Genomic DNA, 25,328 nt, shown 5'->3' on the forward strand with positions numbered 1-25,328 from the left:
AGTAAGAGAAATGGACCCCAAAGTGTTCTTCCTAATACCTGATGTTGTAGGGGAGGAAAATATGCCCCTACAACAAATAGAGAGAAGAGAGATGGTTATTTTTAAGCATACTCCCTGGAGCATTTTAGAAGACTCTGAAATCACTCAAATATCTGAGTCATCAGCTGTGCTGGATTTCTTGAGTTGTACAATGAGAAACCACCTTTATGCTGATTATCTTACCTCATAAGGAAGCAAACAGTCTGATAATGAATAAGAGGGAAAACATGAATGTGGGCCCATGATTATCACATGAGTTGAAAATACACTGAAAACTGAAGTCATAAATCCCTTAAGAGCTTATAGTAATATACATATATATAAAATATATCCAACTTGCAAACCATTTATCAACTTTTGTCCCCTTTGAATGAAATAAATTCTTCCATTCTGGATAAGCCAGTATGAAAAAGGAGAGAAAAGTTTCATAGGTGGTAACAAACATGTCTGGACATTCCACTATTAGGGATTAATTCCTTTGGCTTAGCCTGGGCCTTGTTTTTAAAGGTGAAGTACTTGGGGAAGGTTAACATGGTAAACCAGGATATCAAGGTTACCATGTTTTAGTGTGGTTTAATCTAGTTACAGTGTCCCTCCTAACTCAAATTACATAAGGAAAATGAGAGACATGGAGTGCTTGTAGGATGAAAAAACAGGAGAGGGGAGTGATTTTGGAAAGTGTTGCGCTGACAAGATGTACATGCCTGCCTTTGTACACTGAGAACTTGGCACAGGTGGGGAGTGGAACAGGAAGGGAGGGAAACTGGCTGAAGGACACATGGAGAGCAAGAGGTGGGTCTGCAATGCCCATGAGCACCATACCCAAAGCATGAGACTCATCACTTTCCATATTTGGGACACACACAGTAGCAGGGATAGTGTGTCGACCCAGCACTTGTGTTCCAAAAGGATTTTTTATTGAATTGGACCTGTTTGGGGCTAAAATAACCTTTCCCCATGCTGAATTTATATTCCTAAAACCAAGAGAATATTATTTGCATCATCAGCCTGGAAAAATTAAAAGGCTTATAATCTCCAGTGCTGGAGAAAGTAGATGGAAATTCATATGCTTATATATCTTCTGGGGGAGGAGAACAATTTAATAGTGGCTATCCAAATTTAAAATGTGCATACCTCTGATCCAGAAATTTCATTTCTAGAAATCTATCTTGCAGAAATACTAGCACAAATGTATAAGATGTTTTTACAAAGACAGTCAATGTAGCATTAAGTGGAAAACTGGAGACACCTAAAATAAGCTACCAACTTATTTGGGAATAAGTTAAGAATGGTTAAGTCACTCATAGAAGATATGCCATATTATGCAATTCTGGACAACAATTAAAAGGTGTACAATATATCTACATATATTGTCTTGTTTAGAAGAGAAGTAGAAGTGGGTGGGTGAAAAAAATATTGCCAGGTAATATTTATAGTATGATCAACTGTTTGCATGGAAAGATGGATGAGTGGGTGCAATGAATGGTTGGACAGATGGACAGATAGATGGACAGACAGATGTACAGATGGATGGTGGATGGACAGATGGACTGGTGTTTGAGTGGATGGACAGATGGACAGGTGTTTGGATGGACAGATGGACAGATACATGGATAGATGAACAGAGAGATGGATGGACAGATGGACAGATAGATGAATGATGCATAGACAGATGGAGAGATGGATGGGCAGATGGAGAGATGGAAAAGTGGGTGGATGGATGGATGGGCAGATGGATGATGGATGGGCAGATGGAAGATGGGAGGGAAGGTAGGAGGGAGAGAGGGAGGGAGTAGGGAAAGAGGGGAGGGAAGGAGGGATAATATTGGGTTGGCCAAAAAGTTCGTTTGGCTTTTTCTGGAAGATGTTACAGAACCCGAATGAACTTTTTGGCCAATAAAATATGCATGATGGATAGAGACAAGTGTGCATCCAACAGGCTATCATTACTGAGGTTAATGTACTTTCCCCTTTAGACAAATCCTTGGGAGTATGTACACACAATAACTTGAGTTAAAGCAAGTCTCCCTCCTGAATCATACAGCCTCCTCCCAACTCTGGACCAGTCGTTCTCGAACTTGAGCTGCCTCAGAATCACCCTGGGCCCGCACCCAGAGTTTCTGGTTCCACAGTCAGGGGTGGCACCCCAGAATCTGCATTTCTAACAAGTTGTCAGGTGATGCCACTGCTGCTGTTCCAGGCACTGCACTTTGAGAACCACTGCTCTGGGTGACACAAACTATTTCTCAGTGACAAATCATAACGTGGGCCCCGGGAGCCAGATTTGATACAGACCAGAGCCAACCCTGATACCCCTTAAGTCCCTCTTTCCAACAGGTGAAGGGGGTCTGATCCCCAGTGTGAGCCCACCATCCAGCACCAGCCAAGAAGGGATGTGCCCTGAGCCTGCAGACCATCCCGAGAGGAACACTCACCTTCGGAGAAGATGATGTGGTCGTTGCACTCTTCGGAGCTGCAGGAACACATGAAGAAAGTCTCTCCAGACCCCTTCTTTTCCTTCATAATACACTCTGGAGAAGCAGCGTCGTCAAGGACAAATCCATGGTAGGCGATCTTGGGGTCGTGGCAGACCGTCTCCAGTGTGATGTTCTCATCATTCTTTCTCCTGGGGTACAGAGAAGGAGGGGGTGAGTGTGGACCCACAGGGAAGCAGTCTGGGCTGTATCTCCATCAGGACATTGTTTCTAACAGCAGCGCTGCCTCCTGTTCTCCATCACTTACAGGTTGTCCCGTCACATCCTGTGCTTTTCCACGCACTTCAGTTTTTCCTTTGCTTATCTCAGAACCCACTTAGGATCATAACATGAGGGCTTTCCTTGGAGACAAACCTGTCAGAGAACTTTACACGTTATGCCTTAATTAAATCATTAAAGGGAGGGCGTGGGGAAACAGGAGATCGCTAGGTCCTCGGGGTGACTCCAAACCTTCCATCCTGACTGCACTGTGAGGCTAGCCTTGCATCTCTAGTTTGTTGGACAGAATCTAGCTAAATATTACTCAGTCATAAAGAGAACAAAATTTTGCCATTTGCAGCAACATGGATGGACTTGGGGGGCGTTACGCTAAGTTAAATAAGTCAGATAGAGAAAGACAAATACTATACGATATCACTTAGATGTGGGATCTAAAAAGTACAACTAGTGAATGTAACGAAACAGAAGCAGACTCACAGATACAGAGAACAAACTAGTGGTTACCAGTGGGGAGGTGGGGAGAGTGGGAGGTACCAACTATTGGGTATAAGACAGGCTCAAGGATGGGAATATAGCCAATATTTTGTAATAACTATAAATAGAGCATAATCTTTAAAGATTGTATAAAAAATTAAAAAGTAATACATTTTGGAAAAAAAAACCACAAAACCCCTACCTATCCTTAACCCCCAAGCTATTGGAAAGTCTTGGCAAAAACAGTGGCCATGAAACAAAAGGACCTCCCTCCCTGCCCCCATAGTTGTGTGCCCACCTGTGTAGGTGGGGGTTTGTGTTTGGTTTTGGTAACAAAATAAAGCCGTGCTGAGTCCTCCGGGATCCCAGGGAAAAGCATGGTGTCCCTGCCTTGTGAAGCCTCCAGAGGCCCCGGGATGGGACAAGGAAGAAACTGTGAGCCACGAAGGAAAGCTGCTCTGCAGCCCTGGGGCAGCCCTTTCAGAGCCCCCTGCCTTCCACCCCCCACTGCCTATAGAACTAGAATCAGAGGGAGGAAACTCAACCACAGTACTTGAGGCTCCATAAGGTCCTCAACTGCTTCCTCCACTCAGTGCTGTAACGGTGTCTCCTGGACAGGCAGGGCCCACTGTGCAAAACATCTGTGGGTACACTGGAGCACAGAAAGGGAGGATACAGTGAAATAAATACAGACTTCTTTGTCCTGCTACTGAAGAGGCTGTCAATATCTGCGACAAAAGAACCACAGTTATGAAATTAATTTTGGTTCTAAAATATTTCTATCCTTGGAAAGGACTTAAGCATTTCACGTGGTAAGAGTGCACAACTGGCATTAGTTCAATAAATGAATGAATCAGCGAGTGAATGAAAAGAACAGTAAAACTGATCGTGAGAGAGTACCACCACAGAGAGCAGAGTCTTTTATTCCCCCACTGGGCTCTTCCTAAGATAGCCTAGTGTCCGAGTGTGCGTGCCCTGGACACAGACTCGGAGGCTGTGAGATCTCTGGATCTCTGTGCAGGAGCTCTAGGGAGATTCCCCCGCGGGGCCAAAGGGAGCAATGCTGCACAGAGAGGGGAGGGGGGTCGCGATGAGGCTTCTGCTGACCTCTGGGCAGCTGGGGGCTGGGATGGCCCATCAGAGCTGTCCCAAGCTGAGGCAAAGCGGTCAGGCGTTTGGGCCCCTGCACCAACCAGTCCTGGGATGCTGGCTGCTGGTACAGAGAGGCTGAACCTGCCGGACTCCAATGAAGCAGCTCGGGAAGCAGAGGGGAGGAGCACCCCTGGAGGGCTTGGGGTGATCCCTCAGCCCAGGGTGAGCGCCTCAGGGCTGCATGGGCAGGGGTGCAGGACAGCATCCCTGGCACCATCCAAATGTGTCTTTGCCCAGAAAGGTAAAACTAACGTTCACTGTATTTAATCTTTAGGGCTGAGACACAGGGGGCACAGAGAGGCTTCCCCACAGGCCCGCATCTTCTGAGACAGCAAAGCTTCAATGCCAGGGATGTGTGATTCACACTCCACCCCTTGGACTTGTACTGGGGTAAGGAAACTATCTTTAATGAAAAGAGCCTGTTTGGGTGCAGAAGTATGTTCTCACCTCCAGTGGATATTTAAGTAAAGACAGTCAGCAGAAAACAGAAATGAAGAGGAGCCTGGGGTCACCTGGTCTAGGGTCTGAGGCTTCCTGCCCCAAACCTGACAAGTGGTCCTCCATCCTCTCGAACTTGGTCTGACCCTTCCAGAGAAGGAAGCCTCTCCCACTGGCAGGAAACCACGACTGAGAAAATGTTTCAGCTGACCCTGAGTGCAAGTCTGTCTGTCCCCTTGTAAATGCTGTGGGTCTCCTTCTGTCCTGCAGACTTCTGCATGACAAGTTTACTATATTTTCCACTTGAGAGCCCTTCAGATCTCTCAGCAGAGCCCACGTCCTCTTTACTGGACCAGCCGTGGCTAACTGCCCCCAGCAGCCCTCAGATGGCACGCTTCTGAACCTCTGATCACACTCGTGCCTCTGCTCTGGACACCATCTCTGTCAAAATCCCTTCTTCAAAAGCACCACTCAGAGCTGGACACAAGTGCAGCTGGCAGGTATGGCAAGCTGCCGTGACAGATCTTCGCCGTTAACATTCCCTTAGTTCTTAAGAACCTAATTCATGTCCTGGTACGTAGGGAAATGTGCCAGGGTTTCAGATTTATCATCAAGGCTGAGTATACACGGTCTGGAGAAAGACTCAAAAGACTCCTTCCAAAAGGAGCGGGCAAGATATCTGGGTTTACATTCTCATTTGCAAATGGCCAGGAGACACAGAGGTTACTTTAAAAAAAATAGCTGATAAATTGAAACCATCAGAATAAGGCTTCAAAATGTTATATTTCATTAATGAATGTGTAGTTTTTTTATAAAATAAGGACTCTCTTAATGATCTCTATTTTTTTTTAATCTCTGGCTTATACTCCCAATTCATAACTATGAGTTAATCAAATGATTCATGAGCACCCACTGTGTGTGTGTGTGTGTGTGTGTGTGTGTGTGTGTCTGTGTGCGTGCATGCCTGGCAAGACGGGAGGATGAGGGAGGGAGGGAGGGACGGAGGGACGGAGGGAGGGGTGGTGAGAGCGAGGGAGAGAAGGGAATGTGCTCCAAGAGGAAGATGTGGTCCTACTCCCAGAGGCAGACGCAGTGTTTGGCCCAGCAGTGGTGTGAGGCACTGGCCAAGGCTTCTGACTAAGGAATAGGTTGTCTCCTGATGCCGAGTCGCTTCCCCCATTTTTGACAAGTGCGTCACTCTTGCAACAGCCACCTTTCATCTCCACGAAACAGGACTCAGTTTGTGTCAGAAGAACAAAGCTCCTGGCGTCACTACGGGGATCCCAAGGGGTCTCAATTAAATGACTAGTAAGTGGCAAATCCCTCTCCTTGACACAAGGAATGGTTTCTGGACTTATAAATAGTCAAGGTGCATGTGTGTATTTGAAAATGTATAGAGTATCTCTAGAAATTACACTGAAAGACTGAAAAAGAGATGGTCTAAAGGGAAGGGAATTGGACAGATGTCGAAGTTTCGGGCATGGAGACACACGACTACGTACCACAAACGCACACTGCTTATAAAAGGGGAAAGAAAGGTGTTACAGGGCAACCTTACCAGACAGCCACGCAGACCTCTTGCGGCTTCTCACAGATGGCCGTGATGCTGCAGTTGCTCCAGCAGGACTTCTGGCTGTCACAGGTGGACAATCTCACATCACAGAATTTACACAACTGCGGCAACTTGACGGCACCATTGTCGTCAGTGACCATCATGTCACTGTTAACTGGGAGGGAGAAGAGATGCATTACATGATTAACCAACATAATCAGCTGCCAGTGGATTCCTGATACGATGCAATTTCAAATGAACCTGGTGTCAGAAGAAAGAATGCAGAGAAAGGCCACATAATGCCTCCACATCAGATGAGAATTTGGTAATGAAAGCCAGGGCAGGGTGGAGATGGCTGGGATGGAGGAGGTTTGGTAACTTCTTGCCTTTGTCAGTGAGTGTCATAAGGCACTCTTTCTACAAAACCCTCCTCCTTCAATCCAGAGACAGAGCTTGCGTCGCCCCACTGCATGGTGCTGGGTGCTGGTGAACGTGCCCTTAAGGAAACTATAGTTTAGCTGGTGGATGGATACGAAAACAGACCAGGGCAGGACAACCCAAAATAAAGAGAGGCATGGAAGACGTGGGAGCCAGACGAGTCACCACCACGTGGGCAGAGAGGGGTCCCGAGGAGCAGAGCTGTGATGTGGGGAAAGGGGGTCAGCCAGCTCGGAGGAGACCCTGGGGGTGAGGCGGGACCTTGCCATCGCTTTCCTGACCTACACCCGACAGAGCTATCCGGGCCTTCTTTGCAAGAGCCTGGCTCTGACTGCTTCCTGTTGCCTTGAGGCAACTCAGTTGATAAAGTGTGTCTCCTAGACACACACACACAGGTGAGGCCTCGAGTCCCACAGGTGAGTGCCAGCAAGCTCCATCTCAAGGGTCTGCTGTCGGCAACCTCTCTGACCTCATCCCTCCCACCGCCACCAGCCGCCCTCTTATTCTTCACTCACTACCTTTTAAGACACACGGGCCTTTCCTGGAAGAAGCCAAGCTCCTGCCTTCCTCAGGCCCTTCCCTCGCTGTGCCCTTTGCCTGCCTTCTTGTCACCTTCCTGATCTCCGGTTAAATGTCACCTCTTCATCCTAAAGCAGCCCACAAGGAACCAACATAGGGTTTTGTTTGATCTTCTGCACAGTCTCCATCACTCACTGGCTTCTGCTCCACCCACCAAAATGCAAGCTCCATGAGGCCTTCTCTGCCTTGTTTCCACACTGCTTCTCCAGGGCCAAGAAGAGGGGCTGTCACATAGAAGACATCCAAACAAGTGTACTGAATCAATGGTGACTAGCTAATACACGAAGGAATGAACACAAGAAGTTCACATCTGGCCTTGGCGCCAGGTGGGAAGGGACAGAGAGCTTCCTCCCTCCCCTTGGGGGAGTGTGATGATACATACAGTATTCACTCACATTCACCAGTAACACACTGAAGACAAACTGTCCTCGGCAACACATACCTGCATGCTGAGAGGTGCTAAAAAGGTATAACACCCCTTCCCTCTTTTTTTCCCTCAATGAGATCCTTTTCCATTGGCAATGGTGGTAACTAAAGGCATGAGTTTGGAGAGTGAGACCAGGCTATTGTCAACAAACGTGAACTCAAAGACACTTCTTTGCTAGACTAGGAAAGATTAAGCACCCAGACATCAGGGGGCACTAGACCAGACTCCATCAGGGAGCGGGAGGGTGCTTCTCCCAGGGTCACCATTGGAAAGGCCTGAGCAAATCCTCCTCGTCCTCTCCTGTGTTAAGGACGCTCCAGCCTAAGTCCCGATGCACAGCTTCCAAGACCTCCCATGGCCGCTCCCTGCCCGTGAACTCTAGTTTCTGTCACTGACACTTTGCCACGCAGACGTCTTTGTTGCTTGGGCATAGCACCTGTTTCCTGGGTCTCTAAAAATATAAACCTATATAAATTTAAGATTTGCTTTCTTGTGGTACATTAAATATAGAAGCAAAAAAATAAACCCATTCATCCCTCTCAGGCCTCAAGTTCATTTCAGGAAGTGTATTTTTAGGTAACGAACTATTTTGAAATTCTCAATGTCTCCCAAACCAAGAGCTCTAACTAAGCTTAGCTAAAAATACAGGCCACAATGCTCTCTGAATCTTGTGTTCCATTTGGGACTAAGACAACAATGAATATATATATATTTTCTACAATGGTTAGATTTGGATCCATTTGTGAAACAGCTAATTTAACCCTTCAGGCTTCCCTACAAGACATGGGCAAGGCAAAATAAAAAAAAACAAGCTAGGCCATGTTCTGTTTATTTGATTTTTTTAATAGAGTAGTTTCAGACAAACATCTATTTGCTGGTTAGAAAGTTGCTGTTTTTAAATATAAAATCAAGCCTCCAAGACTTGGAATTCAGCCTTCCAGCATTTTAGGATTTTAGCCTCTATTAGTGGTTATCAACTTTGGGGCCATGTTGGAATCCATCACTTAGAGCGCTTTAAAAACTCATGAAGCAGTCCCACCCCCCGGACATGCTGATTTAATTATTCTGGAGAGTGGCCTGGGCACCAGGTCTTTTAGAAGCTGCTCAGACAATTCTCGATTCTCACGTGCAACCAAGGCTGAGACCCTGACCTGGAATTAGTTGGAAACGACATAACTGGCACAAAACAAATCAGCACAAAAATACCCTCCCTGCCGCCAACACACAAACACATATATAATGTAGGTGACAGTGGTGGGGTAGCCTCTCAATAAAGCTGGAAGATGTTTCCTTGTGAAAAACACACACCTAAAGCCACGTGACTAGCACTTTGACACACTGCTGATGGAAAGGAGTCCTTCCCTGGGCTGGCAGATCCTTTTCTAACAAAAGCTAAGAAGTGTGACAAAAGTGGCAGAGTCAGGAGTGATGGGAGAGAAAAAAAAAACAGATGTGACTGGTGCTGGGAGCTGCAGCGGCAACCACAGATGTGTTGACAAGTGTAAGTGCTTTAGATCTGATGCTTGCGAAACACAATCCACAGGGAAGAGACAAAAAAAGGGTCATCAAAAAAAAGAAAGAAGAGAGAAAGAAGAAGAAAGAGGGGCCAGTAGGCTGCAGGGCTCAGGGGGCTGGGAGACAGGCAGATGCACAGCCCTGCTGCCAGATGGAGAGGCCAAAAAAGAGAAATCTCACGGCTGAATTCCGGGGGAAAGGCAAAAGGACAACTTGACTCACACTTGGAGGCAAAGGCATGTGGAGGGAGGGAGACGCATACAACAGAACTTGTCCATATTAAGCACCTACTATGTGCTAGTCAAGGTGCTAAGTTATCACATAGAGCCTCCTGAGTACCCAGCGAGGGGGCCCCATTTTTCCCTTTGTTACAGTAAAAGCTACCACTGCTAAGGTGAGCAGACTTTTTAGCTTGACCAGCTTTTTTTTTCATTGGAAAAGTTTGAAAGCCTTGACACAGGGCATAGTCACTGCCATGCCCCCACCCCCACCAGGCACTCCATACTAGCGGACCCAGGAGGCTCCTGATCTGGATGATTCCACCAGCAAATAGCATCCAGGCTCCACTTAAGGCCAGTGTTGTCCTTTGTGAACAGGTGCAGTGGTGGGATAGAGAGACAAGTGCAGGAGCATGGCTCCCTTCACCTTTACTGGGGGTCACCTAATCTTGATAAAGGCTTTAAGTGCTCACTTTGGGGCGAGGGGACAGCGAGAGATGCATACAAGCTTTTGCTCATGGTTTCAGAGGCTGGTTCACAGATTCCCTGAAAGCCCATAGCCCCAGGTGAAGAATCTGAGGCCCACCCCGGAGTCCTCGCAGGTCACTGAGAACATGCTGGATAGTTCAAGGCTAATCAGAGTGGGGGGCAGAGCCCGTGGGGCAGAACGTGGGGGGGATGGTGATTCACTCCACTTACAACTGCCTCTTGTGCATTCCAGTCCACAGAAAAAGCTACCGTCATAGCAAACAACATCGTATGCTTAATACATAATTTTTGTGAAGCCAAAGGAATGAAGAGTTAATGCATGCACCTAAGTAGCCAGGGACAAAGATATTTCTCTAAACAATAGCATAACAAACACCACCTAACGAACCCTATAGCCAACCCCAAACAACTTCAAAATTCCTTCCAGCGCAGGTTGGAAAATTACTCTCCTAAGTGTCTTCAGTTAAGATGATCTCATATTAAGGTGTATTTTCCTGCCTAGGGATGCTCTGTGAGCAACTGACCATCCTCAGTGAATTTTCTACCTATAACAGACAAATGAGCTCTTTGTAACGTTCTCCAGAATGAGAAGATCTCTCACCTGGAAAGCCATCCAGTAAAGGAAGTGAATGAGGACGGCCTCCTCCAGCATATGACAGTATCACATGGCCCATCACATGTCACTTCTCTTCAAACAGACCCATGAGTAACAGCAAGACCTTCAGTCTAGATCACACTGCCTTCCTCATTTTAGGGCACATTTTCCCCAAACTCACTACCTAGAGACAGAGGTTCCGAGTCTTGAGAATAAGAACTAAGTAAATGCTTAGCTATGTCTATTTCTGGAATAGTACTACTGTCTTTGAAGGTCATAGATGAGCAGCCTAATAAAGGTTAGATTATCCCAGATAAACATTAGGAATTTTGCATACAAATTGTTACTCCATAACTTTGGAATGGTGTCTACTATTAGCTGAACTATTAGGTAAAGTCTCAAAATTCCACATATAATCCCAAACTTTGGCAGAAATGCATTCATGTATCTTTGAATTCCTGCATCTATCTACTGTTGTTTTATGGCATGTTTTGGGGGCATTTAGGAATTCATTTATTCCACAAACACCTGTGGATGTCTTGCAGGATCAGTAAAATTGATATAACCAAGTGCAGCATCTCAAAGAATAATCCACGGCAACTGGTAAACAAAACTCACTATGACTCAGAGCAGTGCTCCTCAGATATTAACAAGCACACAGATCCCTTGGGAACATGTTAAACCCACTGGGGTATGTGTATGGAGTGTACTGGCTCATGCAATGGTGGGGCTGGCAAGTCTGGAATTTCTAGTGCAGGCCGGCAAGCTGGAAACTCAGGCAGGAATCAGTGCTGCAGTTTTAAGGCAGAATTCCTTCTCCAGGAAACCTCAGTTCTTGCCTGTAAGACCTGCCAACTGATTGGAGGAGGCCCATTCACATTATTGAGGGTAATCTACTTTCTAGAAAGTCAACTGATTGTAGCTGTCAATCATCTACCTTCACAGCAACCCCCAGATTCGTGTTTGATGAAAGAACAGGGCACTAGAGCCTCGCCAGGCACTCGCAGGTACCATCCACGGTAGGACAGCAACTCTGTCCTGAGCTGATACTGATGCTGCCTGTCCATACTTTGGGCAGGAAGTTTGCAGAGAACCCAGTTTGTGGCTGGCCATGATTTCCCTTTCTCCACTCATTCTGGATCTAGCAAAATCGAATACTGATTCCCCCTCACCATTTTTCCAGGCATGGTCTCCTCTTACAGTTCTTGCCACCTGCTCTTCTCTTGCTCCTGGCCTTGTCAACGGTCGTGGACCCAGAGGCTCTGATCACCATATGGGCCACAATGGAAAGACTTGTTCTCGGCAAGGTTTCTTTTTTTTTTTTTAACATCTTTATTGGAGTGTAATTGCTTTACAATGGTGTGTTAGTTTCTGCTTTATAACAAAGTGAATCAGTTATACATATACATATGTTGGCAAGAAGGTTTTTAATTGCAGTTGGCATTTCAGAGTCAGACACAGAGACAACCATCTGGCAGCCAGCCGCCATGGTCTGCGATGCTGGCAACAGACACCCATGGCCCCTGAGACCCGGTGGGACCAGTATACTGGCCTGTCACACGTGCCATCCCACCCAGAACAAAGAAGCCAGTCAAACAATTCACAGGACCCTTCATGACTCGTCATGAAAGCAAGCCATTCCCCAGCGAGTCAAATAAATTGGCCAACTGCTAAATACAAACAAATAAAACAAAAAAAAAACCCTCGTAATTAAGTCAAAGATAGTTTAGGAAGATTTCCCTTCTCTGAACTTCTATTGCATACTTGGAACTTCTAATACAAGGCGATACTTTATTAGTTTTTAAGTTGTATTTTAACCCTCATCCCTTAAATAATTATAAGTAAATTGAAAGCAGGAAAGGAGGGGCTTTTCTCCAATGACAGTCCCCCAAAGTCTCTGGGAACCAGGATCAGTACTGGAGAAACCACCACGAAGGTAACTGGGAGGCCAGAGCCTGGTTTTGAGAGGCACAAGAGGACAGAAAGGCATTTGATTGGGAACAGAGCATAGACCAGGAGAGGCTGAGGAGAATGGGGGATCTAAACAATCTAGGGGCAGGATCTCTGAAGACAGCGAATTATTCAACAAACACGCATCCTCTGTTTTACAGATGGACAGAAGGTGAGGCACACAATGTCTGAGGTGTGTACGCAGGTCACTGCATGGCTTGGCCAAAGCTGGATTTAGAACAGGCAAGAAGATAGACGAGGCATAAAAATTGTCCCAGCAGGAGCACAACAGGCAAGAACAGAATCCAATTTTGTCTGTCTAATCTCATAATAGGACTATTCCCTTCTAAAAATGAACTGAAGAAACTCAATGCCTAGTTTAAAAACTTAAAAGTCAAGGGCTGGTGAATAAACCACTGAATCTGGACAGTTGTAGACCCTCTTAATAAAACTCCAGCCTAAATTCACTGTTATGTAGGTAACTGTGAATGACCTGGAAAGGAGGCAGAGGTGTGTGTGTGAGTGTGAGAGTGTGTGTGTGCACTTACGTGTATCATTCCCCACCCTCTGTGACTTGTTCAACTGACGGAACTTAGCTTTGAGGGTTTCTTTTTTTTTAACCTTTTTGGCCCATAAGTTTAACACTTCACTATGGATGGTTTTAAGAAGAACTGTATAAACATAAATTTGTAGCAAATTAAGGAATTAAGGGATGTTTCAAAGGGATTAATTCAATACAGTACTTTAAATGGAAAACTTGACTGTTCCTTTTTTAAAATTTATTTATTTATATTTACTTCTGATTGTATTGGGTCTTCGTTGCTGCACACGGGCTTTCTCTAGTTGCGGAGAGCGGGGGCTACTCTTTGTTGCAGTGTGCGGGCTTCTCATTGCAGCGGCTTCTCTTGTTGCGGAGCACGGGCTCTAGGCACACGGGCTTCAGCAGTTGTGGCATGCGGGCTCAGTAGTTGTGGCTTGCAGGCTCTTGAGTACAGGCTCAGTAGTTGTGGCACACGGGCTTAGTTGCTCTGCGGCATGTGGGATCTTCCCGGACCAGGGCTCGAACCCGTGTTCCCTGCATTGGCAGGTGGATTCTTAAGCACTGCGCCACCAGGGAAGTCCCTTGATTGTGCCTTTGAACTAGGATTTTTAAATTTTGATTTACAAGGAAATATTAAAGGAGTTATATATAGTATAAAACAAGCTGCAACTGAATGGAAAAATAATTGCTTTTTCCAGTGACAAACATAAAATAACTGAGCAGGAGTTCCACCTGCATCTTCCCTATTTAACGCTCCCCGGCCCCTCTAATTCCAAATAGCTCCCAAATAGGCATGCTCTGTTTTCTTACTTATCCCTGAATTTCTTGGATCACTAAGGAATGAAATGCAGTTTGAGTTCTCAAACAAGTTGAATTTGCTTTTTTTTTTTGATATATGTCCCAGAATCAGGTCACATATCAGGTAACAGAACCCAACCATTTAAAATGATTCTTGCAGATGGAAATATCTATATTGTTGCCAGAGGCAGCATTTCAGAATACAGGCACTTCTGCCCTGTTCAAAGAGTTGAAACACTTTTAGCACTCTCAACTTTAATAGAGATCCTTCATCTTTAACAGGGATCTCATGGATAAAACACCCTTCTGAGAGCTGGACAGAGGTGAGCAGTCTGCAATAAATACCACCATCCACACACTGCCAATTTTAGTTCATCATTGAGAAAGTTGATTTTAACAGTGCATTTATCTGGCAAATCCTAACTGTAGGGTTTTTGAAATGAGCCAAAACCCAAGAGCATGCAGGGCTGGGGCTGAGGAAAAGAGGAAACAAGTTGAAAAAAATGAAGCCATATCAATGCACATAGGATAGTTCATCAAGTGAAGATTAGACTGTGGCGCTAATTCATAGTCTGTCAAAATCATAACTTTCCTGCTAGGAAGGGCTTTAAAATTGGCCCTTTACATAAAGTAATAGTAACTGAGAGAACAATTCTGCCTCAGTTGATATGACTTGGATGATGGACTGTAGCAACAAGGAAAATAACCCAGAGATTATTGAAAATAAAAGATGATTAACTAACTCTCTTAGTGACAGTCAAAATAACATTGGTAAATAGTCTGATAGAGGCAAGATAATGAGCACAAGATTTATGGAGCATTATCGCATTCCAATTCAGCTAAAATCATTTGTTACTTACCAAAAATATTAGCCAACATAAACAAACATGCATTATTTATCTGCTCTGGAAGAGCCTTCAAATTAACCCTTTATGGAAAGGATGGACAGATAGGGCATGGTTCTTTTTTCAAGATGCTTATGATCCTACAGGAAATAAAAAACTTGCACAAAAACGATTTTTAGCAAAAGAACTTTGGAAACGGTTTACCCAAAGATATGCTTTTCCATTAAGTTATTTATTTAGGAATTAAACAATACTTTAACTCAAAATGCTGAGGCAACTGAATGCAAAATGCCAGAACTAATACAAAATCCGATAAGAAGGGATTTTTTAAAAGGTAGCAACTATTTGAGAATCAGAAAAATAGGCAACTGGGTTGAGCTGTTTGCTTCAGCTGAGCAAGGAATTTGGTCGGAATGTCAATCTCCTGTGAGATCCAGCTTTACATTTCTAAATTTCTGTGGTGGCTTTTCCCTACCTCTCTTCCAAAATGGGCTGCAGTGTCCTGATGCAGGCCCGGTGCCAGAAAGGTTTTTCAATTACAGTTTTATGAAGTATGTGAAAATATCAGTCAGAGCAGATGATTCCCATATCTGTGATCTGGAAAAGGACTGAAACACTACTGCACTCGGGAGAGATACTCCTTCAGATGCTGAGTCTCAGAGGCTTGGTTTCTGGCAACGAAGGAGCCTGGGGCTGGACCAGGCTGGGAGATGCTGCAGCCCAGCCAAGATCGCTACGCGGGGGTGGTGGGCGCGGACAGCCCCCAGATGTATCGTTTGGCTTAACTTCTCTTCTTTTTCAAATGTGAACCAAGTTTGAAAATGAGGCGATGTCACATGAAAAGCTGGATTTCCAACTCCACTTAAGAAAATAAAAAGACTGGGCAACAGTGGGCAACATCATCCCATGACAACCATATCTGGCGGGGAGGGGCGGTGCCCCCTCCTTAAGTCGGCCTCATCCCCGCCGCTCCTCTGTGTCTCCTACCCCCTGCCCCTTTGGCCACCTGAGCCTACCATTAGTGAGTATTTAACATGTCCATTCAATTCTCTCTTCCCGTATTAGAGGTTTCACAGGAATGTAAAAATGCATGATTAACTCTTTACTATGGATGTTTTCCAATATGCATTTTATTCTCTAATGTGGATACTCACATTTCAGTTCAAGGAAAAGGAAAATTTTATACTTTAGAGATCAGATCTGTGTGGGATAAATGATAATAACAACAACAATGATCATTTCTATTATCACCATTTATTGGATGCAAACCAAATGCTTAGTCCGGGGCTAAGTGCTGTAATGATTAGTTCATTTACTCATCACAAATGCCATGTAATTTTGTCATCATCATTTTATAGATGATTAAGGGTCAAAGGGGTGAAATAACTTATGGAATGTCAACGAGAGACGGCCAAGGAGAGACAAAGCCACAGGTCATATGTAAGCCCTCATCCCTCCTGATACGAACAAGAAAATAGAGATTCCCCTCGAGGTTTAAGAGCAGAGCTGTACACTCATTCCAGGTGAAGGCAAAGACTGAGCGTGGCCAGCTGGAGTTGAGGGGGGCAGGTGGGGTGGGGGAGCGGTATGTTTCTTAGAATTCTGACAGCTTTGGTCCTCTGCAATTACTTCACTTATTTTATTTTAGGATACGTCTGTAATAAAGGCAGGTTAGTGAAGTCCAAGAGTTCTCAAGTCAAAGCCTTGAGTGAGAGTTCAGGTTTAGGGGCCAGCCAGCCACTTAACTTCTCGGAACCTCCATTTCTTGATCTATGAAATGGTACTCTTTAGGGTCAAGACAAAGAGAAAACATGCTTGACGTACATGTGAAAACTGTCTAGACGGTAAAAAGGGCCACACAAGCACTCCCTGGAGGGAAAAGGAAGAGGGCAGGCAATGCTCTCTCTCCCAAAAGAAAATTACAGGAAAGGCATGACAATGACAAGACAATTAAGAGGCTGGTAAATCTATTCCCACTTATCAATAGAATGCAGCCATTTGATGACTTCTAGGAAATCTTTCAGGACATCTGAGTAAACAGACAAACTGAAATATAATAACTTTTGTTACTGCGATGATCCAGAGCTTTCAAAGAGATAGAATGAAATCAGTCATTGTTACTGTAAAGTTCCCAGGAGTGCTTAGGGTCTTTAAACAACCCTTCTAGAACCAAATAACCTGGTTTTAAAATATTGTTCATAACCAGCTTAGGTCTCGCAAATGGGCAGTAAGCTGAAGCTCAAGTTCAGTTTTCCAATCCTCTGCTGACCTTTGCACAACATGCAACAGGCCAGAGCGGATCTGCTTTGGCTTTGCTACACCTAGTATGTTACCTGACAATGTGCTGATAAAATTAGTGAGTTTTGACACTCAGAGACGGGGAGGCAAGGAGGTGCCTTAAGACTCTGGAATTCTAACATGTTGAAATAAGCTTATGTTTGGCTTTCTTTGAGAAAGAAAGAAAGGAAACAAAACCAAGACACTTAGATTCACAGCTGACCAGAAAACTGGAGGACACCGGCAGCAACTTTACTAGATTTTTAAGCGTCTAGTTAAGAAAGAATGCCATTCAGATGTATGGAAAGCAACAGTCCTTAATCTCTTCTCCTTGAGGCCATTTAGTCTCCTAAAAATGAATGAGGGGCTACTGCTCTCCGAGTCATACTGGAGAGCTGTCCAGGCTGGGAGTGAAGAAAGCTCTAGGTGACAGTCAGCTGGCTCCAGGCTCCAGGGCAGTTAGTCCCTCCTCTGCCAGTCAAATACTGGGTCGAACACCAGTTCGATGATTTTTAAGGTCCTTTTCATTTTGGAAAATATTCACAATTCCACCCCCAAAGTCATGAAAGCTGAGTAATTCAAACATGTCCCAGCACTGACCTGGCACCCCTACTTAAATAGCATGAGATGCCGTGATTCCGTTTATATAAGAAAAATGGCTTCAAGACTATCATTTTGTTTTGTTTTCTCTGCTAATGAAGAAATCCACTCTGTGCCACTTCTCAGCACGCTGATGAAGGACCACATCCCCCCTTCATGTGCACAGACTTAAACCTGATCAGGGCAGCTGACCAGTCTTCCAAGAACAAAACTACTGTGTCATTCGTGCATCATAAGGTTGGAAGGAAGGAAAATGCTGTCAGGTGACAGGGGATCACTTTCCATTCAGCCCCCATAGGCATTTCCTCTAACTTTACAGGGGATGTGGAGGAAATTCTGATTTAGAACAGACACTTTAAAGTTTCAAACAACAACCTTCAGCATTAGAAACATCTATGGTTACCCTGGATCCCTTCTCTGGGATCAGCGTGAATGATAACCATGAATAACAGGTATGGTTGTACAAAAACAGATGTTTGCTTGCTCAATGCCTTGATTACGTGTGACAAACAGTTAATGAAAGATTGGTATGGCTGTTCCCATTTACAGAACAGGGAAGTGTTTAAATAACTAGCTGAGGCTGGCAGGCAGAGGCTGGCAGCTTCATGAGGGCAGGACTGTCACCTCTCTTGTTCCAGGACTGACATCCTCAGCCCAGGTCGGCCACATACTCGGGGGTCCATAAATGTTGGCTGAGTTAAAGGCCAAAATTCAAAATCAAGCTCCTACCATGATGCCATCTATTTAAGGCTGATTCTCCCCAAAATGCAAATGAAGGAAAAGAAATACAGTCAATTTTAAGGAAATGAAAGTAAAAAGCACTCCTAGTCTCAGCATTATGTTAACAGGGACCCAATTCTAGAACTTGTGTGTAGGGGGTACTTTTAATGGATTAGGAGCAGCCAAACGACCCTTGACTCGCTGGCATAAGAAGAGCAAAAAGCATGCAGAGATTCAGTTTGGTTTCTAAGATAACACCGCCCACTTTTAAACCTCCCCCTACATGTTGTTCAAGCAGAGGAAGTGAAACGAAAAAGAAACAAGTTTCAAGCATTGTTAAGCCTTCAAGAAAGGACAACAAAGTGTAGGAAATCTGAAACAAAATCTGAGAATCTGCCCTTAAACTGGGCAACTTGGCTTGTTTTCTCACAGTGCAGCTGGATGAGAAAGTGAGGGGGTCTCTGCCCTTCCTGGGCGTCACGTGTGGCTGTCATGACCTGACTGTTATTTGCAGTAAACAGTGTGAAGGGCTCTGGGGAGGTAAGTGGCTGCGATCTGTACGATGCTATCTTCCAATGAGTGAGAAGTCAATAGCCCTCCCAGCCCTGACAGTCCCACTCACGCTGTTGAGAAGAGAAAGCAGCATTTACATGATGATGTTTGATTGTCAACAGGCTGCAGTAGGGTCAAGATAGATCCCAGCACTCATTTTATTTTATTTTACTTTTTTTTTTTTTTTTTTTTTTTTTTTGCTGTACGCGGGCCTCTCACTGTTGTGGCCTCTCCCACCGTGGAGCACAGGCTCCAGACACGCAGGCCCAGCGGCCACGGCCCACGGGCCCAGCCGCTCCACGGCATGCGGGATCCTCCCGGACCGGGGCACAAACCCGCGTCCCCTGCATCGGCAGGCGGACCCTCAAGCGCTGCACCACCAGGGAAGCCCTATTTTACTTTTTAAATTCATTTTAACCAAGTCTAGTTGATTTACAATGTTGCATTCATTTCTGCTGTATGGCAAAGTGATTCAGTTATATATATATAAATTTTTTTAAATATTGTTTTTCGTGATGGTTTACCACAGGATACTTAATATAGTTCCCTGTGCTATATGGTGGGACCTTGTTGTTTATCCATATTATATATAATAGTTTACATCTGCTCATCCTCAACTCCCACCCCTGCCTCCCTCTTGGCAACCAAAGTCTATTCTCTATGTCTGTGAGTCTGTTTCTGTTTTGTAGATAAGTTCATCTGTGTCATATTTTAGATTCTACACATAAATGATATCATATGGTATTTGTCTTTCTCTTTCTGACTTACTTCACTTAGTATAATAGTCTCTAGTTGCATCCTTGATGCTGCAAATGGCATTATTTCATTCTGTTTATGGCTGAGTAGTATTCCACTGTATATATGTACGTCTTCTTTATTCAGCCAGCAGTCATTTTAATACGGAAAAGTGAGAACCACAAAGCCCTGGAAGTGCGTCTTCTCACTTAGTACTGGAATCCAATGGGCTGCTCCCAGCTATGGGCGATGGCCACCTTTACATACTGAAATACCATTCAGTACGAGGGCTAAGGGTGGAGTACACAACTTCAACTATGAAATGCTGTGAATTACCTTTGATTAGGAAGTCAAACTACAATACTTTCTAGTTCTTCAGAAGACTTTTTTAAGCAAGCTCTTGTGTGCAGCTAACTTTGGCATCTTTGATTTGCAGTCAAATAATCTCATTCATTAAACCTACCCAGTGCTGGAGTGAAGGCCAAGATGTGTAAAAAGCTGCATAGCCCCAGAGGTGACCGAGAAAGTACCTTCTGACTCCATTTCACAGTCTCTTACCCACCTTAGTCCTATCTTTTTACCAACACCAATGGAGCTGCAGTCTGGCTCCTTTTCTTGTGGAGTCCAATATAAAAACGTGTGTCTATAAATGTAAAAAGAGAGAAGTAAAGATGAGAGATGGTGGGCGTGGGGAGGTGAAAAGCGGCCTCTAGTTTTAGGGCATTTGAACTTGCTGTTCCCTCCAACCAGAACGTTCTTGCCCCAGGCATCTGCCTTTTTCCGACAGGGGTATGACAACCATCACTCTCTGCTCACTTGTACACACGGACTTCATGCTCCAGAAGCGTGAACACTGCCTGGCACGTGGTAGTTGGTCCTCCATAGACACTTACTGTTTCCAGTTTTCTGTTTCCCTTAGTCTTCTAAAGTCAAGTTTCATATCCCTTCCTTAGGTTCCAAGAGAAACCTTCTACCCTCCTGATAAATTCCTCTCAGTCGCAAAAAATTAATACGTATTTGCTGGAACAGGAATAAAAATATGCTCACAGAGGAAATAGGGGAAAAAGATGTATTGGACCCAGGCATGGAGGGTATAAATAGTCATGGCAGAGTTTAAAGAAAATGAAAACCTCGAGGATTGGTTAATCAACATTAGCTGTATAAAGAAGTCAGTTCAGAAGTCAAAGAGCGATAAACAACAAGGTCCTACTGTACAGAATGGGGAACTATATTCAACATCCTGTGATAAACCATAATGGAAAAGAATATGAAAAAAATTGTATATATACGTATAACTGAATCACTTTGCTGTACAGAAATAACACAACATTGTAAGTCAACTATACTTGAATAACTTTTTTTTTTTAATTATTTTTGGCTGCATTGGGTCTCCGTTGCTGTGCGTGGGCTTTCTCTAGTTGTGGAGAGCGGGGGCTACTCTTCTTTGCGGTGCGTGGGCTTCTCATTGCAGTGGCTTCTCTTGTTGCGGAGCATGGGCTCTAGGTACGCAGGCTTCAGTAGCTGTGGCATGTGGGCTCAGTAGTTGTGGCGCATGGGCTCTAGAGCACAGGATCAGTAGTTGTGGCACGTGGGTTTAATTGCTCCGCAGCTCGTGGGATCTTCCCAGACCAGGGCTCGAACCTGTGTCCCCTACATTGGCAGGCAGACTCTTGACCATTGTGCCACAGGGAAGTCCCTTCAATAACATTTTTTAAAAAGAAGTCAAAGAGAGTTTCTTTCCCAGGAAGAGCTGGCTCACAAAGATGGAGGACCAGGGGCAGCCATGAGAAGGTGCTTCTTTCGGACGCACTGTTCTGAAGTTCAAGGACATTATACGGGGCTGCACTGTGTAACCTGGTGCCAGGAGCACACACGGCTGCTGACATTTTGATTTAAATTAACTAAAGTTAAATAAAATCACACCTCCAGTTTCAAGCAGCACTAGCCATTTTCAAAGGCTTAGTAGTCACATGTGGCCAGGCTAGATTTAGAACATTTTTCATCACAGCAGCAAGGTCAACTGGACAACACTGATCTAAAGAAATCCAAAAACACCTGGGTTCCTCAGCTTCCAAGGAGTTCTGAAATCAAAGGCTCCAAGGGATATGGAAGGAGAAGCAGGGCAGAGCCAGCACAGAAGTCCCCCAGGAGAGATGTGCATACCGGCTACGATGTCCTTGGAAATTAAAGCTCCATCCTGACTACCCTGACTTCATAAGGAATGTGTTTTATATTAAACGACTGGCCATCTGCAGTATTACAACTGAGGGAGGGACAGAAGACAGTCAGGGATAGGGACTAGAGTTCCAGAGTAAACCCATAAGCTGTGAGTGGCAGCGCAGAAGGTTCCAGAAGTGAGAAAAAAATGGACCAAACTAGGTTTGCAACAAGCTGGCACCTGGGAGGGCTCGAGTCAGCTGGCGCCACCTCTCAAGATGCAAATCCCTCTACCCAAAGACAATACACTGCTCACAAAATAAGGCCCATATGACTCCTAAGGTACCAGACAGTTCTTATTAAATCCCATTTCAATGGCTGGAACCAAATGCAGAGCGAGGCACACAGATCATGTTTCCATTCAAAGCCCACATAAGCCTACAGCAAGGAAATGAACATGTCAGGAAAAATACTGGCCTTTTTTTTTTTTTCCCCCAAGGTTTGTGGGAGGGTGTAAGTCACAGCACGCCAAAGAAGGGTGAGTTCCCAGAAGAACACAGCAGAGAGGTGACCAAGCAGGGAGAATTTATTCACAGGGGAAAAATCCCAGTGCCCTCCGGGAAGCCACTTCCACTGGACGCTTTTGAAGGAAGCTGAACCCAATGAAAAACATTCCTTCAGAGCAAGTTTTCTCCCTGAGATTTCTACCTGCCTCTTTAACTTCTCTACCTGGTTTTCCAGCAGGAATGGTTTATGATCCCTACCTCTCCATGGGCAGAGACCTTAAGCATATTTTTCTCCTGCAAGACAACACTATTTGTCCAGCCCTTTAAAGATTAAAACTAAAAACACAGATAAAAGAGCGTATTATAATTAGAGTATATTGAAAAGATGGTATTATAATTAGATTGTATTGCTATTGAGTATTTCCATAAACATTAGGATATCATGGATCCAGGACAGAGACAGCCTCTAATTCCAAAGGACAGGAATGCAAAGGTACGAATAATTCAATCTGTTCCCCTAAGAAATGACCTGATTATCCTCACTGGAAGACTTGAGGAGAATGGGAATTTCAAGGATATGACTGTCCTGTCCATTATGGTAGCCAACAGCCCCATGTGGCTATTTACATTTAAGTTAATTGAAATAAAATAACATAATTCAGTTCCTTAGTTGCACCTGCCACATTTCAAGCCATATGTGGCTAATGGTTACCATGGTGGGCAGTGCAGGTATAAGATATGGTCACCACTGCAGAAAGTTCTACTAAACAGTGCTGCTCACCAAGACAGCTAAATAATTTGTCCCAGTAACATCATGGAGATTATGAAGTAAAAAGATCCCTGAATACCAAGTTTCTGGGCTATTGGCATCCTTCTCTAGTGAATTCCTTGCAGAGGTTTATGTATATTGTACAATCAAACCAACCTCCCTGGGCTCAGGCCCATTCAAATGGCATCAGATATAATAAAAGGATTCCATTGAGGCTCTCCTCAATTGAAACTCTAAATTCTTTAGATTTCTAAAAGTATGAAGTGCATGTTTGAGTTACCCGTGGTGCGGACATGCCAGGAAAATATCTATGAGTGAGACTTGGTAAAAGAAAGTGCTCTCTTGGAATTAATGAATCTGTGCCCTTGTTTGTTTTTTCACACCATATTTCAGAGGAGTCAGCAGGCTGTGCGTGGAGTGAGGTCTAGATGGAACCTAAGGATAGGTGGGGATACCAAAGGTTCTGGGACTCTTAAGAGCTTCCCTATGTATCTTTTGAGGTGCAATGAAGCAACTATTGTTTTAAAAAATCATGAAGTGTTTGGGGAAGGGAAGGATTGGGAGTTTGGAGTTAGCAGAGGCAAACCATTACATATAGAATGGATAGACAACAAGGTCCTCCTGTATAGCACAGGGAACTATATTCAATACCCTGTGAAAAACCATAATGAAAAAGAAAAAATAATATGTACATGATAACTGAATCGCTCTTCTGTGTAGCAGAAATTACACAACACTGTATATCAACTATACTTCAATAAAATTTTTAAAAATATATTTTTAAAAATAATCATGAAATGCTACTGCTGGTGGAACCCTAGCCCCACCATGGGGTCAGAAATAAGGGTCCAGGAGCTGACTCGATGCGTAGGGAGGTTGTGACGGGCTCCCCTGCCTTCTGCTCATTGCAGAAGCATGATGGGAAAAGAAGAAAGGGGTCCACTGCCTGAACATCACACACTCCTGGCCTTGCAATGGTTTTAGGATGACATGCCCCTACTTATGATTTGCTAGTGACTGGAGAATTAAGCCTAAACAACACGGCCTGGCATTGAAGGCCTCCATAATCTGATTATCTTTCTGCTAAAAAATCCATTATTAGAAACCCTTTGATATGTTAACGCCTTCTGCCTTCCTCACCGCTGGCATTTCTACCTTCTCCCAAGATCTACTTGTGCAAGGCCAAGGGATCACCCCCAAGGTGCCTGCCCAGGCCCCGGAAAGAGTTCAGTGCCTCTGCCAGCAGCTGTGAGCTTGACTGTGACCAGGAGAATGGCTTCTCCAAGGAGGCCTGGTGTCCACAGCAGGCTGATGCCCACTTTGGCTGTGGTCGGGGAGCTGGAGGACGGCCTCTGTGTGTTCGGTGGGCACACATCACAGGCAGGCGTCTTCCCAGCTTCCCCTGTTTCCTTGCAGCAAACGCAGACGTGTGACCCTGGCTAACAAATGGACAGTGGTGCCACTGAGTGGTACTCAGCCCTTCAGATGCAGGTCAACCATTTCCCCCTTTGGAAGGTCATTGATCTCCAACCCAACCCAGAGAGTTCTGCCTCCTTTGGCCTTGACTTTTAACCACCTTTATGGTGAGGTAGGCCTGTATCTACCCCACTCTGCAGGTGAGCTTCCAGAAGTAAAGGGATTTTGATTCTCCTACAGCTCTATAACAAAACCTTGCTCTTGTTATACAGGATTTAAAGTCAGAAGATGTGAGCTTTTGAACCTAAAAAATGGTACTTCTTTGCTAGGAGACATCAAGTAAGTCCCTTGGTCAAATTCTCCATTTGTAACCTAGCTGAGTGGTTTCCACATGAGAATCATCTGGGGGATCTTTTGAAACAATACTGATACCAGGGCCCGACCCCAGGGCAAATGAATCGAAACTGTTAGGGGTTTGGCTCAGGCATCTAAAAGCTCCTTAGATGATTCTAATGTGCAGCCGGAATTAAAAAAATAAATACCGGTCAGGGAGGATTTCTTCTATATAGAGTGAAGAACTCACTGGGGACAAACGTAGGGCGCAGAGACGGAGGCATGGCAGTACCGGACAGAGGTGCCAGGCCTACCAGCCATGTTTCCCCACTTGGCCTGCTGTTAGGAAAATCACAGACTGCACTAATACTGTACCTTATTATAAATATATACAGGTAGGGTCAAGTCCAACCCAAGCAATCTTATGTGACTCATAAAAAATCTTTTGGGGATGAGGCAGGGATCATAAACACAATGGCCCCAAGGCATTCGTTTGCTA

At 44.7% G+C, this 25,328-nt stretch overlaps 1 protein-coding gene across 4 annotated transcripts in view; it reads right to left on the reverse strand.

Moving 5' to 3' along the window:
• Positions 1 to 25,328, reverse strand: part of TGFBR2 (transforming growth factor beta receptor 2) — a gene marked incomplete at its 3' end in the record, with an annotated part of 103,917 nt that overhangs the window by 57,984 nt on the left and 20,605 nt on the right. For 2 of the 4 annotated variants that reach the window (XM_079713829.1, XM_079713828.1), the window contains exons 2-3: positions 6,376 to 6,544; positions 2,475 to 2,665 (exon numbers count right to left, since the gene is read on the reverse strand). The exons of 1 other annotated variant lie outside the window; for it this stretch is intronic. In XM_079713829.1, the coding sequence (XP_079569955.1) occupies positions 2,475 to 2,665; positions 6,376 to 6,544 (360 nt within the window). Of the gene's footprint in view, positions 1 to 2,474; positions 2,666 to 6,375; positions 6,605 to 25,328 lie in introns of all 4 variants that reach the window. One more of the 4 variants, XM_079713827.1, reaches the window with a different exon arrangement.

The sequence above is a fragment of the Hyperoodon ampullatus genome (genome assembly GCF_949752795.1).
Source record: "Hyperoodon ampullatus genome assembly, chromosome: 10".
NCBI lineage: Eukaryota > Metazoa > Chordata > Mammalia > Artiodactyla > Ziphiidae > Hyperoodon > Hyperoodon ampullatus.